Source organism: Aythya fuligula, chromosome 1 (genome assembly GCF_009819795.1).
Source record: "Aythya fuligula isolate bAytFul2 chromosome 1, bAytFul2.pri, whole genome shotgun sequence".
Taxonomy (NCBI): domain Eukaryota; kingdom Metazoa; phylum Chordata; class Aves; order Anseriformes; family Anatidae; genus Aythya; species Aythya fuligula.
The window spans coordinates 110,377,690-110,394,852 of NC_045559.1; the positions used below are offsets into that span (position 1 = coordinate 110,377,690).

Sequence of the window (17,163 nt, forward strand, 5' to 3'; positions counted from 1 at the left end):
AGATCAATAGATGTATTCCTTTTGGCTTCATTAAGCTTTGGATCAGTCCCTCAAGGAATGACTAAAGTCCTTAACCTAAATTCTCATAGGCAAAAGTGGCAAGGCAATCTTTCTTGCAGAGTGGATGGGAAAAACCTCTACTGGCCTTTCAAAGTTGTGTTCTTAAATGCTCACACAGGGCCTGGGTGGCTACAGACTCAGAGGGAAATGTTAATTTTTTGGAGCCATTGCAGGCAGGGTGTGCTTAATGTGACTGTCATCTTGTTATTAAAGAAAAAATAAAACAGCACCAGCAACAACAAAAACATCAAAAATAAATGGAATACAGGGTGATGGGAAGACAAATGTTTGCAAAACAGTCTGGTTCTTTGAGTTTCCCAGCCCATTACATAACAAAATGCATGAACTGTGTGATTAAGAATACTAAGTAGTAAGTACAGAAATCAATTCTGTTTAGTGAGGATTCAAATCCCCTTGAGGCTTTAAAATGTTTTTTAAGGTCTAAGGAGGTAGAGGGTTGACATCTCTTCTATAAATGCATAGAATTACTAAGCACAGGGGATTTATTTAACCAGGAAACTTACATTATTGAGATTAGACATCTCGTTTTCAAGGTGCTCCTGAAAGATAATGACTCCTATACCCATAATTCACAGTAGACATCAGTTTTGTCTGGCAATATATAAATTGGCCTGATGAGAGAAGTTAGCAGTTTTCCCTCTAAACTGCAATATATTTCTAGGTAGCAATATAGAATGTGTGGGCCTGTTTCATGGAGTTTCAGTAAAATTATGGAGCATAGAATTTGGCCCTCCCATTTAGGAAATAGATGTTTCCTTTCTAGAGCAGTAATACCTTTTTTCCTTTGATTAAAATATATCTGCTCTGAAAAAAAAAAAAAAAAAGGTAAGTCTTCTGGGACAAGGGAAAGAACAATCTGATTGTTTATCCAGAAAGCAATGTTGGCTTCAAAGCATGACTGAATGTTATGAATTGCATGGGAAATACCATGTGCTTTTATGATGTGACTAAATGTGATCTGTTAGCAGGAGAAGGTGCATGAAATTCTGATTGCACTGAATTTAATGGGAATTTTTCCAGTGACTTTAATAGACACAGACCTGTAGTGGGATTCTGGAAATTGTGAAAGTGTTTAACTTGCCTTTTTGATTATGAGTTATAGGATATTGGCTCTTTGTGTCTTTATTTGCTTGATTTTCTGAGCTGAAGTAAATGTTATGGCTATTTGTGCTGAGTGGGTTTAAAACAGTCTTTAACCAAGCTAAACAGTGTTGCCGATCTTCATTGCAAATATGTAAAAGCTACTGTATTGAATCAATCATTGCATCTGTAAAATTGTCTCTTCAAAGGAGAAGGGGAGTACTGCAATTTGTCAGAGGTAGGGATAATTGTGAAGCTTTTTCCTTACCAAATTTAATTACTTGCTGAATGTAAAAGGTGGAAATGAAGAAACTGTCTCTAACTTGAAGGAGATTGTAAAAAAAAAAAAAAAAATCAATAACGTTTAAAGAATCAGATTTTTAGTTAGTACTTCATGGTTCCTTTCCAAACTATTAAGTAGATGTAATTTAGAACCAGTGATTGGAACATTTGATTCTGGAACATCAACTGTTAGTAGCTCTTAGAGCTTCTGATATGTTTGTGGTCTGAAATGGAGCTGGAGCTTTCTACCATCTGTGGTATCTTCAGGAGATGTTCATGACAGCAAGTGTTAAACTTTTTTAATCATAGCACTTTCCTAAGATCAAATAGTGGCCTGTCAAAGAGCACTCACCATGGGTAGTGGGTCAACGAGAAAAACATTCTGCACAGAACTGCTTTGTCAGCTGCTTATTGAAAGTGAACAGGAGGTGAAATAAGACAGTGGGTTTATCCATTGTGCCAACACAAGGTTGCCCTCATATGTTAGAGAATATGGAACATATTGAGTAGGCACTTCCTGAAAGTAGACACACAATCCCTTTCCAAAGAAATGGGAGAGCCAAGAGAAAGCCTTTAACTGACTCATAATTTCTGAATCTCCCAGTTTCTACCAGCATAGCCTCTAGAGCACTGTAGTAATGCACTACACTTACTTTGAGCTCATGATGAAGTAATAATTCAGCTTCTTATGTGGAGATAATAGAGAAAAGTGACTGCTCACCGTATGATTATTTACATATTTAACATTCATACCTTATCAGACAATAGCATTGTTGCTGTTAGTTTTAAATCTTTATGGACATGCTCATATGACAGATGATCAGAGAAGCAGACACATTTTCATTAAGGATAGTTGTGCTATAGGAGGGAAAAAAAGGGGGGAAGAAAAGAGGGTAAGTATTCATTCCAGCTTTACTCAAATGTAAGTAGTAATTAACTACTGTGTTTAAAATTGTTGAGTATATATTTGTTTGTCCAGTTAGCCAGAGAACTCAGAGTCACTCATCTATGAGTCACACTGTTCTGCTGGTGAGTTTTCACTGTGACAGATGAAGCTGCACCAGTAGAATGACTAGCATAGGTCTGTGAGCCTGCAGCAAAGACTGAATTACAAGTACCCGAATCATGGCTTGACCTTGGCTGCTGTAAACCAAGCTAGATTATACATTGCCACTTACTGTGAATAGCCTGAAATCCAGCCTTCTAAAGAGCCCAAGAATGCCTAGAGATCTCAGCTATGCAGTCTTTTCATTGTTTAGGAATAGAAACCTCAATATATGAAAGCCTCAATTTGTGGGCGTTTTTTTCTTTTTAATGGTGTCTGAACAATTTGCACAGATATAGAACCCAGGTATGTAGAAACCATGTAGCAATGAACACAGAGATTAAATGCTAACAGTAGTGCAAGATTAGAGTTAGAAAATCAAGGTTTCAACTGCTTCATGTTTGGTAAAACTTATTTGCCTACCCTTCTCACAACATGCTTTTGCTTCTCTGCTGTGATGCTGTTGCAGGAAATTGCTCTATTTATGTCAGATAAAATGTGCATAGATGTCACAACACTGAATTTACCTTCAATGTTGTTCTTTTTATTTACTATATATTTTTTCTTTTTATAGCTCAAATTCTTTACACAAAGAGCTGTGATATAAAGTGTCATTAAGAACTCTTGCTGAGTTTTTGTTTATATGATTCATCCTGACCAACCAATTATAAGCTATTGCATCTTATATTAATTATTATATTAGGGGCTTCCTCACAGTTGATAATTTATCCATTAGTCTAGGACTGGAACCTGATGGGTAAGGTCATCTGTGGTTTAGAAGTATCAATTTGACCTGTACAGATGGCTATAACATTGAATTAGTAGAGGTCCACAATGCTAACTTTTCATAAGAGGAGTCTTAATATTCTGCGTATTAAAAAATGTTTAATAGCAAGTCTGCAGTCTTTAGTCTTAGAGTCTTAGTAGCTCATATCTAGACTATCTGTAGCTGTCCTTTGGGATCCTGCTTGAAGTCCTTATTGAAAGCTACTATGTGTAAAGCAGAATGGAAATCAGAGTGGGTTAACTTTGCTTCTCAATCAGGATATCTGAAGTGGATATTTTATACCTTACTGGAAGAACTTTCACAAATGCTGCAGTGTCTTCAGTATAGATATACAGAAATAACTGATACAGCTGGAAACTGAAGGACTAATGCACCAGGATATGAAATGAGAGCAATTGAATGCTGGAGGTCTGCCTTTTGGAGAATGAAGGAAGACAAGCCATCTGGGACATGCATTCAGGAGGCATGTTCACAGGGTTTAAACCCGTATCACTCCCAGTTTCAATCTTCAGCTCTGTATTTGAGAAAAGCATGCCTCTGTTTTTCACATTTTGCTTTGGTGGACTAGTAGTGCTTAGCTCACAAGATTTCAACCTCAATGTGATGAATTGCACCTGTCCAAATGGTGAAGCAAGAACAACTAAAACAGGAGTTGGCACAATGCCTTAGAAAGTTAGCAGATGAGCATTTATCTCTCTTCATAAAAGGTTATATTGTACAGCTCTGCATTTTTGCCTTGCTATATAGTCACTTTCCACATATGCGTATGCCTGTAAGCAGGCAGTTTACAGGTGTTTTTTTTATGTTTTAAATTTGTTTTTGGTCTTCAACTATCCTCTTTTCTGTGTGTCTGAACATATAAGCAAAATGTAAACTGAATAGCTCAGTATAAGATCCATGCTTCCTTAGCTACACCTACCTTACAGATTTGTGGTATAAAATGAGTAAACTTCCTCCCAGGGGTTTGAGAGTAAATATGTTTAGAAAAAAAAAAAAAAAATCCAGAAATTAAACCAGTCTGAATACAAAATGCATCCCCCTGAATTACTTAGGTTTCGATTCCTTTGTATATCTTGTCATGTTACCAGTTTTTTAGTTTTCTTAGAGTTTTATAGATAGCTATTGCTATATGCATTAAAAAAAGAAAAAAAAAAAAGTCATAGTTGGGCTAAGGTACTTTTCATCATTACTTTCATAGTACTATGAGGTTTGTGTTTATTTCATTTTTTCCAGCTGGAGAACCTAAGGCACAGAAAGGATCAAAATTTGTCCCTGAAGAGGAAACTACTGAGTGAACCACAAACCAAATGCAAGCCCATCTGTGGTAAGTGAGGTCTCTCATATGTCTATTTGTGCATAATCTTGTTAGGAAATTGTCACTAGGTGGTAGTTGACAAAATCTGCTAGTGTTCCTCAAGTTTGTAGTAAGAGTAAATGAGAAGCCCCCAGTGTAATTGGTTTATCTATAACAACTTTCATGAAGTTCTTCATAGCCAAACCATTTTTTTTCTCTAACATGTGATACCAACATGAAATTATAGCTAAAAAGGAGGCCTGGGAAAAGCCTTCAAGTCTTTTATAGACTTTAATATACATCAACGAAAATAGGGAAATCACAAACTGCAGTTCTTCTCTTTTTCATGTTATGAATCTTATCTGTCCTCTGGAGTTTGTCTGAGTGTCTTTTTGTGAGGCTTGCTTGTGTTTTGTTCAGAGTACAAAATAAGTTATATTAAAATGAAATTATCCTGCCAAAATCAGAGGTTTTCAATTCACCGCGGGTGCAGAATCAGACTGCAAAATGACTTCCACAAACTGAAGTAGTCACAAGTATAAGCAATAAAAGAGATACTTGATATTTACTAATATAAATCCCTATGCCCAGAAAAGGGAAATTGAGCTCTTGGTCACAAGATGAGAGTACCTCTCCATTTTGGTGGAATTTCAGCTTGTGTCTCTTTGCAACTACTGTGTCTCTGAGCAACTACTCATTCAAATATCCAAATATCATAGTGTTCACATTACAGCTGTGGGAAATTAACAGGTGGGTTGCAAGGGAACATTATTCCAAAAACAGATTAAGTTTACGTGTACTATAATCTGAAACAATTTGAGACTCACAGTCTCTATGTCATTATTTCTTCTTCAGACTAATAGAACTTCTAGTTCTACTCCATAACAAATAAATACATGGGAATTCCTTGGGCTGATGGAATTTTGTTGATTTATACCAGTTAGTCACATAGGCTACTGGTTTTATTTCTAACTAATTTTCCCTCACATGCCTGCAAGTATATACAGAAAAGTTTCATTATAACCCATGAATCAGCTTTGAGTATTCACATTTTTTTAATTTCCAAATTTGCCATATTTTCAAATAGCAAATTTGGTTTAATCTTAATCTGCATCATCAAGCAGTCAACATGTAAGGTACTGGTTTGGTAATTATTCACTAGTATACAGCCCCAAAGAGAATGTGATATATTTTTCTTTATAATTTGATTACGGCACATGGGTTTCTTTTTCAAGGTGCTTAAGTAAGATGCTTCCATTCAAAATATAGTCAACAATAGCTAATGTATTTTGTAAACTAATTAAACTGTATAGAAATTAAGTATTTTCCAAAAATATCTACTTCTTTGGAAAATACAAGCAAAATATGAAGAGTTGCTTTGGGGTAAGCTGTATGTTCTGGTGGCCTTCAGCATAAATAATTTTATTTATATTAGACGATAAATGAAATGGAAACAACAAGAGAGCATATCCTGAACCCATCATAATCATTCAAACCATGCTTTTGTTTTGTTTATAAACACTGTTCATTAATTCAGAAAACAGTTTGTACTGTCCTGAGAAAGCCTGTCTCATTTGATAATGGGCTTTGAATCCAGTGGATTATTGCAGGGATTTTATCTTGCAGTAATCTGCAGGGAGAAATGTACAAACAGCTGGGAGAGCAAGGAGGAGCTGCATTGTGCAGTGGGAGTTCTTTGGAGCATAATTTTTGGGTGCAGGAGTGGATCTCAATAGCAACATGAATCTTTTCTGTTTTTCTCTGGTAAGTGTGCATACACATTTTTCTTTACTGGGTTGCTGAGCTGATAAACTGAACCAGTGGGTGTGTTTGGAATGAAAATATTCAAGGTGTTGTATCATCAAGTGTACAAGGATTGTGTTATGACAATGATTCTCTCTAGCATAGAGGAAAGAATTTATGTATGAGAAATTATACCTACCAAAACCTGATTCAGTAAAAATAAGTGAAAAGCATATTACAAATGTGCTGCATATGTTCTGTGATTATTCCAAAAATCTGTATATTTAAACATTAGATACTTGATGCCAGCACAGTAAACATCTTATACGTGTCTTAAAATTACTAAGTATATGTATGCTATAATTTGCTTTAAGTTATTTTGTTTGAGATAGTAGTGTCTGATTTCCTTTTATAGGAGTCTGGGAAATCTACTAGAGCTTTTACAGCATTTTCTATTAGCTAAGCATGAATACATAGTCCTCTGGGTGAACCCAATCATATGGCAATATTTACTGTATTTACTGAAGGACAGAAGAGTTGATCTAAGACCCTTTCCAGGTTTTCTTTCTTTTGTTGTTTGATTTGTGTGTTTGTTTGTTTTCTCTCCTTTTTTTTTTTTTTTTTTTTACTTTTCCCTTGCCCTAAGACTACTGGTCAGAATGAACAGGTAAATCGGGGTAGGAAATCCATAGAAACCATTTCTGTTTTAAAAGCTTAACCATCTGCCAATACCAATGATCAGTATTAGCAGTAGTAATTAGATGAGTATATTTGCAGTATTTACACAGCAAAGGAGATCTGTTTGCTCATTTTTTTCATTTTTTGTGCAGATGTTTTGTATCTTTTCCCCATATGTTTAGAAAGAAAATAAAAATTAATATTCAAGCCGCACTTATACAAATTCAAATAGGGAACCTGCTTTGTGTAAACCATTGTTGCTAGTTGCTAATGCTAATCTCAGCACAGAGTATTGGTGCTTGACAGATCATGAGGATTAAAAGCAGTTTTGGAGTTCTTAAAGTTAAATGCAATGATATACCAGAATTTTGTGACAAGAGTCCCCTCATAAAAATGATATAATGGGAATTCAGTGACACTTTTGATCACAGTTTATTGTGAACACCTGTGAATTTGTTCAAAGTTACCAATGGCTTTGTGGTACAATCTGTAACAGCTTGAAAATACTGGTTTCTGCAGGCTTTGGGGACATAACTGTTCTATCAATTTTTTATTGTTTCATTGGGGCAGCTTCTTGTTTTCTGTGTAGTTCACTTTTTAAGGTGTCGAGCATTGTAACAGTTGAGAAATCAGCTTTTAGACAGAATGGGGGATAGATCATGTGGGCAAGTGCAGGTCAAGTTGGAGTTTTATGTTATGCTGGGTGTGCATCAACTAGAGTTTCTGTGACAAACATAATGACTACAGTAATTATAGATGGTTTAGGCAAGTGAAAGCTAGTGCCATGACAGTTTCTGTAATGAAATTAGTCCTGTTTAAAGATTGCTGCTAAGAAGATAACCTTCATTCATTACAAGCTTTCCATAGCAGCCATTCTGTCTACTGTGGTAATCTTTTGAGCAGCTGGCAAAACTTCTCACAAGTTATTGAGATCTAAAGATAATTCATAAGTCACTAGCATGGGTCTGTATTTCTTAAACTCGGAGACATGTGTACTCCTCCATGTGCATGCAACAGAGTGCAATTTCTTTCTGTAATCAGATTGTCTAGCTTGGAAATGAGCTAGTGATCCAAATATGTACACTAGCTACTTTTCAGTCTGTGGCTGTGAAAAGGCCGGCAACACAGTGGTTGAACTAGTAAAAAAGATATGAGTGTGTTTTTCTCTTCAAGAAAGGCAAGTCAAAAATAATATGAAGTAATTAGACTGTAAAAAGCTCTTTAAAAAGCACCAGAGGAGCCAGTTCATTTGCAGATGTAAAATGACCACTGATGAATTGAAATAATTTATACCAGGTGAACATCTGGTGTAAATATTGAACCTGCAGCCATAGAAGAATCTTAGACTACTGGCAGACTAAAAGAGCTTTCCAAAAATAGTATTTTCATGGAAGTATTTTCCTCACATAGACCAAGAAGATTCACTGCAATGAGCTTGTGTGTGCATGCGCATATGCATGAATATATATTTTAAAATACATTGTTTTATAGGTCAAAAAATACTTTTCTTCCTTACTGAACATAGTGGACAAAGTGAGATATAATCTTAGGGAATGCCAAGAATATTGTGTTTGAAAACAGGGTGGAACTAGACTTCTGGCTGATTTAAAGCAGTGGAACAAGTGGTACTTCAAGGAGCATCAGTTTCTGTTGTCAGATTTGAGTTTCTGTGAGTTTGCTTTTGGAACTGTCCTTATCACTAAGATGGGCTTTAGCATGAGAAACCACCAAGTGTTACAGACAGTCCAGCAACTGGTGACAAGGAGGCTGAAGACAGTCAAGTTACAAGAAGGTTGTAAGGTTTCTGGAAGCCTGGACAGGGCTCTGCCCTTTCCTGGGAAGCAGATAGCTGACACTGGAATAATTCCTGTAGCTGCTTTGGAGGCTTGTTGTCTCCTGCTATGAGTGCTCCAGCATGGGGTGTTTCCCCAGCAGTGTTTTGTGTTCTCAGTTAACTTCATAATGATTTGTTTTCTCAAATGAGATTAATTTTGCCTTGGTCTCAGGAAATTTGCAGACTTTCCTTCATAACCTTGTGCCATTTTTCCATTTACAAAATGGCCTAAGGCATAAATGTCTCTGCTTTTGTAAACATAACATGTTAAAATGTCAGCCTTACACTCAAAATTTGCAGTGTCTTTTCTGTTTTACAGTGCTTAACTGTACTTCAGGTGCTTAAATCAGAAAAATACTGTTTGGTTTTAGAGCAATATGGAGAGGTAACCAAATCAAGCACTGCTTCTGTGTCAATTGCAGTCTTCAAACCATCTATTTTGGTAGCCTGCCTACTAAATGGAAGCATCCATTTAGCATACAAATCAAAGAAAGAAAATGTTGTTAAGACATCTAGTCCTTTAATTGAGGTAGATTTTTTCCCTATAGTATTTTCCTGACTCAAGTCTCAAATCTGCAGACTATATACACTGTGGTTAGTACAATTCACCTGGAACACCTCCAATTAATCCTCTTCTGGGTGTTTTTGTTTGTTTGTTTGTTTGTTTTCTGAGACAGTGTGCTTATATTACTGATTTGGGAGCATTCTTCCTGGAAGCAGCATAATGCTCACCTTTGATGGGGACATCTTTGAACAAGGGTGTGCAGTTAACCAAAATTACAAGCTTTTACTTATTTCTATACTCTTGGACCCACAAGAAAGACAGAGTCTGCAACTCTACTGCAACACACACATCAAGGAACATACCGAGACATTGAGGCTCCTAAGGTTGCAATAACTTAGGCCTTTTCTAGCAAACCTTCCAAAACAAGGTGGCTGCATGCAACCTGCCTGTTGAGGATCATCTTGATGGGGGTTTAAGAACTGTGCTGAGTCATTTGGATGTCTTTTAGTTACTGTAAGACAAGTGTGAGTCAGGGACTGCAGATGATCATGTTACAGTGTCATAGATTGTTCTTGTCCATAATTTCATTTACTAACAGAGATGTAAAGCCAGATGTATTTCTGGTTCAAAGAAAAATTGAATTTCAGTAGTTTCCATAAGAAACTGGATATGAGGGGTGTGGAAAAGATCCTTACAAAGGCAGTATTTAAAGTCTATTTCCAACCCTTTAGCACTGAACAGTAGCGTTAGCAATGGAACTGATGAAGATGGGAGAATTTCAGATGTTTCAGGGGTGCCAACACATATATATCAGAAATCTGTGAAAGAAGGGAGATAGGGAAAGGACACAACACTCATAATCACATGGATGCTCAAATTAGTTCTTCAAGTTGAGCACTAATCTTTGGGTTTAAGCCAAATAAGATCCCTTGCATTTGTCTATTTCTCTTCCATATGGTAGCTTTCTTACTATCAGTTTTGCATAAAAAGTAAAGTACTGAGCAAAAGCCTCATCATCTCAGTGATTTTAAGTAGAATAGAACTAGTTATGTTTTTTGTTTTTTTTTTTAATAGTTGGTTTAAAGATGTTCTGACTGCAACATATGCATTACATCTAATGTTATTCACTAAAACAGCCATTGTTACTAAACTAATGTTTCTACTGTAAAGAATACAGAGAAAATTCATATTAAAAAAATTGTGTGATATATTAATAACTACACGGAACCCCCTTATGTTAAAGAAACCATAGTATAAATAGAAAGATTCTAATGCTGCTATGGGCATTAGGACATGATGCTACTCAGAAACAGATTTGATTTTAAAATGTGTTTTAACAAAAAAAAAAATAACTGAATGTGGAAGGAACATCTTCTGAAGTGTAGTGTGAGTAGAAGACATCTGAGCATTCAAGCTGCCATCTTTCCATGTAGAACATCTTCTTGTTCTGTTTAGTTGGCTAGTTGTCACCCCATAATACACAAGAGTTCACAGTTAAATTCTGTGTTGGAGAATGACCCGACTGCATTGCAAAATGTGCTTCTCTCTGCTTTATGATTCATGTAGTCACTGCACACCATGATAATAATAACATGAAAAGTAAAGAACTGCAGACAATTATTTTCTTCTAGCTCTGAATTAGAATCTTTTCTCCCATAAAATTCCCAAAGCAAAGGGCTTTAAAATGCTTCCTTATACTTTGTAGGAGAAAGAAGAAGTACTAGGTACTACAGAATTAAGTTATTGTTTTTTTCTGCTCTCTCTTGTATTGTCCTGTGCCGTTTAATGTGCTCAGAACTACTAAAGGAGCTGAATAAATACAAAGTCTACACCAGCTCATATCTGCAAAGAATTTTCTCTCATTGATTGATGTTGGTTGCAAGGGGCAGACCTAGACACTACTTTGTGAATGATCTTTTTGTCCTAGCAAACCCCAACAATAGCAAAATACCAACATTTTTTGTGTAACAATATTACATTTCCCCTTTTCAGAATAAGTAAATATTGACCTTATTTTGCCAGAGAAAGAAATTTGTGTCTCCATATACCCATGTATCCGAAGAATTCCCGATATGGCCTAACAGATTCTGTTGTGTGTGTGTCTTACAAATGGAACAGTAGTAAAAATAGCAGGTTTTAGGAAGTGGATATGGAAGTGCTGCATGAATTAGAGGTTAAAAGGAGTGGATTTTCTGGAGATTTTTCATATTGATAGCTTTTAAATGAGACTTAATGTTTGTGTAATAGAAGTTTATTGGCATAGCGTTGTCTTTCTCATACACTTTTTTGGTACACACTTACTCTCTTGCACATGCTCATGTTTTCTTGTGCCCACACCTTTTCCACACCCAGTATTTCTCATTTCTCATGCCCTCACACAGGCTTTCCCCACGTGCTCAGTCTCTTCCTTGCATGTCCCTGTGCTCGTTCTCTCTCCCTGACACCCTCTGCTTCATTCTCTCTTCCATGAATTTGTTCTTTCTCCCATGCTGGCTCTTTCTCACAAAGTCACAACTTTTCTCAAGCCTGCTCCCTTCCTTACACCATTGCTCTCTGTCTCATGTCCCTCCTTGCACCTCTTTCATGCCCTTACCCTATCTCACAACCATGCATGCTTTCTTGCCACCTTATTCTCACTGTCACACCCTCACTTTACTGCATGTGCTTTCACTTTTTCCCACCACATCTCTTTGCTTCACATTCTTCTCACGTTCTCTTCTCTTCCTCTGCCAATCTCTTTGTCCCACCTTCCCCTTCCCTTTCCTCTTCTTTCTCTCATGCAGTCTAGCACACCCTTTTTCACAGACTTTTCTCATGACATTACGCACTTTCTTGCAACCTTGTGCTCTTTCTTACAACCTCATGCCCTTTTCTTGCAACCTCATGTTCAGTCTGTCTCACAACCATATGTTTGCTTTCATGCACACTTTTTCTCTCACCATCTTTCTCTCTCAACACCTTGTTAATTCTTGTGCATTCATGCTCTGTTCCTTGTTCACTCCTTTCCCTTTCTTGCATGCTCATGCTCCCTCATCTCTTGTGCTTCTTTTCTTGCACATGCTCACGCATTCTTGTGTTCCCTTTCTTAAGCATTCTCTTTCTCTCATGCTCTTAATTTCTCACATGCTAGTTCTTTCCACTGCTTTCTCACTATCTCTCCTTCTCACTGTTTTTCTTCCCTCTAGCTCTCCTCTTACTGCCTCTCCTCTCCCCTCTTTCCCTTAATCATGTGCACTTTGTTGAGTGTGCTTGCTTTTTCTCATGCATGCTCATTTTCTTATGCCCTAATGCCCTTTCTCTTAACTCCACTGTTTCTTGCAATTTCACACACCTTCTTGCAACTTTACACCAGCTTTTCCACATGCTTTCACTCTCTTTTGCATGCATTCACTTTTTCTTGAACTTAATACTCCCCTCTTTTGCACCTCCTCCCCTTCTCACACCCTTCCTTTCTTTCTTGCACTCTTGCACCCTATCTTGCACTGCCATGCCTTTCCTCACAACCTCAATCTCACCCTCTCATGTCCTTGCACCTGCTTCCTCATGTGCATATCCTCTTTCCCTCCCTGCTCATTTCTGCACACAACCCACTTCCCTCCTTCTCCCTCTCCGCCCTCTTACTCTCTCCTCTCTTCCCTTTTTTCTCTCCTCTCACACTTTTACTTTCATTATTTCCCCCTTGTTTCCTATCCCCTTGTCTTTCTTCCTCTCTGTCTCAACAATTCTCTCTTGCATTCTCTTTGCTCTGTCCCTTTCATTGTTTCTCCACCCTCATCTCTCTCACCCCCTCTTCCTTTCTCTCATGTGTGCACTCACTCCTCATCACACATGATCATGCCCTTTGCATACTTGCACTCTGCCTTGTGCCCTCATGCCCATCCTTTCTTTTGCCTGCTTTTTCTTGAGGGAGTTTTCTCTTATTCTTTCTTGAGAGCTCTCTTGGAGGCCCTTTCCATCTCTGCTGGTCCCCTAACTCCCAGCTCTTGCTTTTTCTCCCATGTGCATCTGTGCTCTCCCACACACAACAATGCACTTTGTGTGCTCATTCCCTTTCTCACAACCTCCCTCCCTTTCTTGTGCTCTTAAACCTCTCCTCACACCCTCACACCCTTTCTGACAACCCCAGTTTTTGAGACCTCACCCCCTTTCTTGGCAGCTTGCACCTTTCCATCTTTTCTACCTCTTATGTCCTTACATGCTGTTTTTCCCGTGCTGCTCTCTCACAGTTTCTCTCTTGTTCTTTCTCCCTTATTCTCTTCCTTTCTTCCCCACTCACTTTTTCTGGATGATGGCATGCTCTTCACAAAGCCCACTCCTTTTCTCATGCCCTTGTTCTCTTTCTTATGACCAGTCTTTGTCACACTCTCACTTTCTTACCTGCAACCATGTGCTTGTTCTCTCTCATGCCCTTGTACTTGCTTTCTTTCTCATGCCATCTCTCTTCTCAATATTCTCTTTCCTGTGCCACCTTGCTCTTCCGTAAACACTTCCTGGTGTGCACTTTCCCTTGCATGCACATGCTCCCTTTCGCACATGCTCAAGCACTCGCTTTCCTTTGCATCATTCCCTATGTACACTTATACTTTCTCACTCTGCACTCCTCACATGCTTTTCTGCACCCCCTTTTTGTCATGACCTTCACATTTCTCAAGCCCTCATTTTCTCACATGCACTTGCTCTTTTCTGCAATCTACTTTTCTGTGTGCACCTGCCCTTTCTGATGCCCCCACACTCCATCTTTATTTCACAACATTTCTTTCCTGTTTGGGCTTCCTTGCATGTTCTCCCTCCTCATTAAGCACTTTCTCAGAGCCCCTCTTTATGCCCCCTCCTCTCATACCCATTTCACTCTCTCATCACCTTCCTTTCCTCTTTCATGGCCCCCCGTTTGCCTTGCCCCCAACCCTCACCTTCTTCCCAGCCCTCACCCCATACCTTTCACACAGGCACTCTTTTATGCTTTTTTATGCTTTCAACTCTTAATCTAATACTCTTTTCAGCAAGGTCCAGTGTTATGTCCCATTGAGGGAGAAGTATATGGTTGCATTTTACACCGTGAATCCTGGAAGTGTGTAACAAGGTTTTAAACTCATCATTTTTATCCAGAAATGTTCACTCCAGAACTTCAGACCTGGAGCCCAAACCATCATTTTTACATGGTAACACAGTTAAAGTAAAAAATATCACTCTTTTGAAGGAGTCTTTGCATAGTTTCTCCTGCCTGTCCTCTTCCTGAAGATTAAAATATATATATACACACACCTCTTTGGAAGGTACTGTATGAATGCTTATTAGAAGGACTAAGATAAGAAAGGTTATGGCATATGGATACGCACAGACTTTTCTTCATTATAGTCCTGGAAAGCCTGTAGATCTGGCGGCATACCAGACACTTTAATCTGTTCAGACTCTACTGAATTTCCTTTGGTTTACAATGGAAAAATGTGTCTTCTCAATATGAGAAGGTCTTAAGGGTATTTGATCTGAGCATCGCTGATTGCTGTCGGTGCTATTATCCCATTTTCTTAACCCAAATGTTCATTTTTCCTTCTAATGGGGGTTTTTAAAACCTTGCTAACCAGTGCTCAAACGATGGATTTTAGTGGGCATTCTTATTTAGAAAATGTAAGTGTGGGACAGACAAAACCATTGTAATATTGAGCCAGGTCCAAGCAGAAATAAATGTAGTTGCTTTCAAGACCCAGGCTCAGCTTGTAAGGTGCACCAGCCATGAGTAGTCTGCTTCATAACCCATCTCCCACATTACCAGGAAACATTAACTCATTAATAATGAGAATGAATTCTGGTGTGTAATAAACATTTTCAAGAGGTTCAATCTGTAATATATCTCCCACAACATTTATCTTGGCTTATCAAGACTCTAGTAGACTGAAGCAAATAAAGTTCCATAGATGAACATTGTGGTTGCAAAAATAAATCATTTGTTTGAACTGCTGTTCACCAGTCAGTCATATTGACTGTAAAAATTACATATTAGCAAAATAGCTTCAAATATGCATCTGTGTTTATCTTCTGTACTAAAGGAATAAATGTTTTTATAAAATGACACATTGATTTCAATACTGGTGTTCTGCTATAAGTCATGCTGCTAAAAAATTATTTATTCCTTAATTAATGCAGTTAAAATCAGTGATCAAAATTCATTGGGAAAATATTCAATGCAGATCAAAGTGGCAACATCTAAAATCTAGGATTATTAGTTAGAGTGTTTTCAGTCTTGCCATTTGCTTTCAGTTAGGGTCTTGAATTGTGGAATGGTGGCATGTATATGAAGTATTTGATCCTGGAGTTGTGGGTTAAATGTGAAAATCTTGTTTTCTATTAAAATGTGTTCTTGTTGGCTGGAGAAAAAGCCAACATGTATATTATAACATAAAGTTCAAACATTTGAATGCAAATGGAATCTATTTTTAATTCATTTCTAGCCATTGACATGACTTTGGGGGCTGAAGTCATGGCTCAAAATTCTGGGAGTTGGCAGCATTGTTTTTGTTAACTGCTATAGGAATAGGGTTAGCTTTTTGCATCAAATTAACATTTCCTATGAATAACAAGTATTAACATTTTTATAGTTTTTGTAAATATTTTCATAATGTATTGTTTTCACAGAAATTTCTTGTAGTATTCAGGAGAAGATATACATCTGATTTAACTCCTCCTGAACTGATAATGCTTGTTTTTATTGTACCCTCAGCTTTACTCCTGCCAATCTGTGGAATCTATGTTGTGATACCATGAACTGCCGCATTCTGGCGCTTACTATAATCAATTGTCATGTGCTTTTTAAAGAGAGAAGAAATTAACGATTTCAAGAGATAATGGATGAAAAACAGTCTTTTTATTTTGTAAATCATACAGAATTGATGTTTGTTTTTTTGTTTTTGTTTTTGTTTTTTTTAAGTGGGTTTATAAGTGTTCAACTTTGAAAATCTGTTTCAATTTGTTTTAGGAGGGTTCCATGGACAGCTTGTATGAGCCTGTCCCAGAACATCAAGAACCCAAGGATACAACTAGTATTGGCAGCTGGGCAAGCACTCCTGTGAGCATGCATGTAAACTGTGGACTGCCTGATAGGTCTATGTCTTTGGTAAGTAAAGTTTAATTGCAAAGTATGCAATGTGTCTTGGAATAAATAATATTAGAGTGTGTGCAGACTCACGTGTATTCAGCTGGCTCAGCTGCCAGTTTGAAGTATTTAGACTCTTTAGAGCCATTGTTCATATCTCATCCCTGTACCCAATGACCTGATTTCTGTCCAGTCTTAACAAGCACACTTTAAAAAGAGGTCATGAGTTTCTATACAGCTAGCAAGAAACTGAGATTAGTACTGCTTCACAATACAAGGAAATTTCTCTTTGCAAGTAATAATGTGTGGAAATACTGGGCACATATATTAGTAGAGCATGTGTTTACAAGATCTACTATCAATGTCTTTACCTGTCTTTTTGAAAGTGTGGGTTGTATGAATTTTGTAACTGATGGCCTCAGTGGAATAGCCTTTACACCTCATAAGACATTGTTAGGTGAACAAGTGAAGGAAGTTGTTTTCTGTTTTTTCTTCTTCATAAATATTACCCTACTTAATTCTTTATTATTGGTATGTTATTGGTATGAGGCTTTGAAAAATAGTTTAATATAGTATATTAAATTTTATAGTCTCTTTCATTTTATAATCTCTTTTCTCTGTTTAACAATGCCTCACTTATAGTTACTATATCTTTGCCAAATAGTGACATGTGATGCAGTCTGATGAAGAAATAAAAAGAAACCACGCTGTTCATTATTCAAGGAAGAGAGACTGCCTTGCCTTCAC

General features: G+C 37.3%; 1 protein-coding gene across 2 annotated transcripts in view; it reads left to right on the forward strand.

The window, feature by feature from the left end:
* Positions 1-17,163, forward strand: part of LOC116495620 (SAM domain-containing protein SAMSN-1-like) — a 105,722-nt gene that overhangs the window by 13,957 nt on the left and 74,602 nt on the right. For both annotated transcript variants that reach the window (XM_032198256.1, XM_032198264.1), the window contains exons 2-4: positions 4,509-4,599; positions 6,196-6,333; positions 16,300-16,437. In XM_032198256.1, the coding sequence (XP_032054147.1) occupies positions 6,310-6,333; positions 16,300-16,437 (162 nt within the window). In that variant the 5' untranslated portion in view covers positions 4,509-4,599; positions 6,196-6,309. The remainder of the gene's footprint in view (positions 1-4,508; positions 4,600-6,195; positions 6,334-16,299; positions 16,438-17,163) is intronic.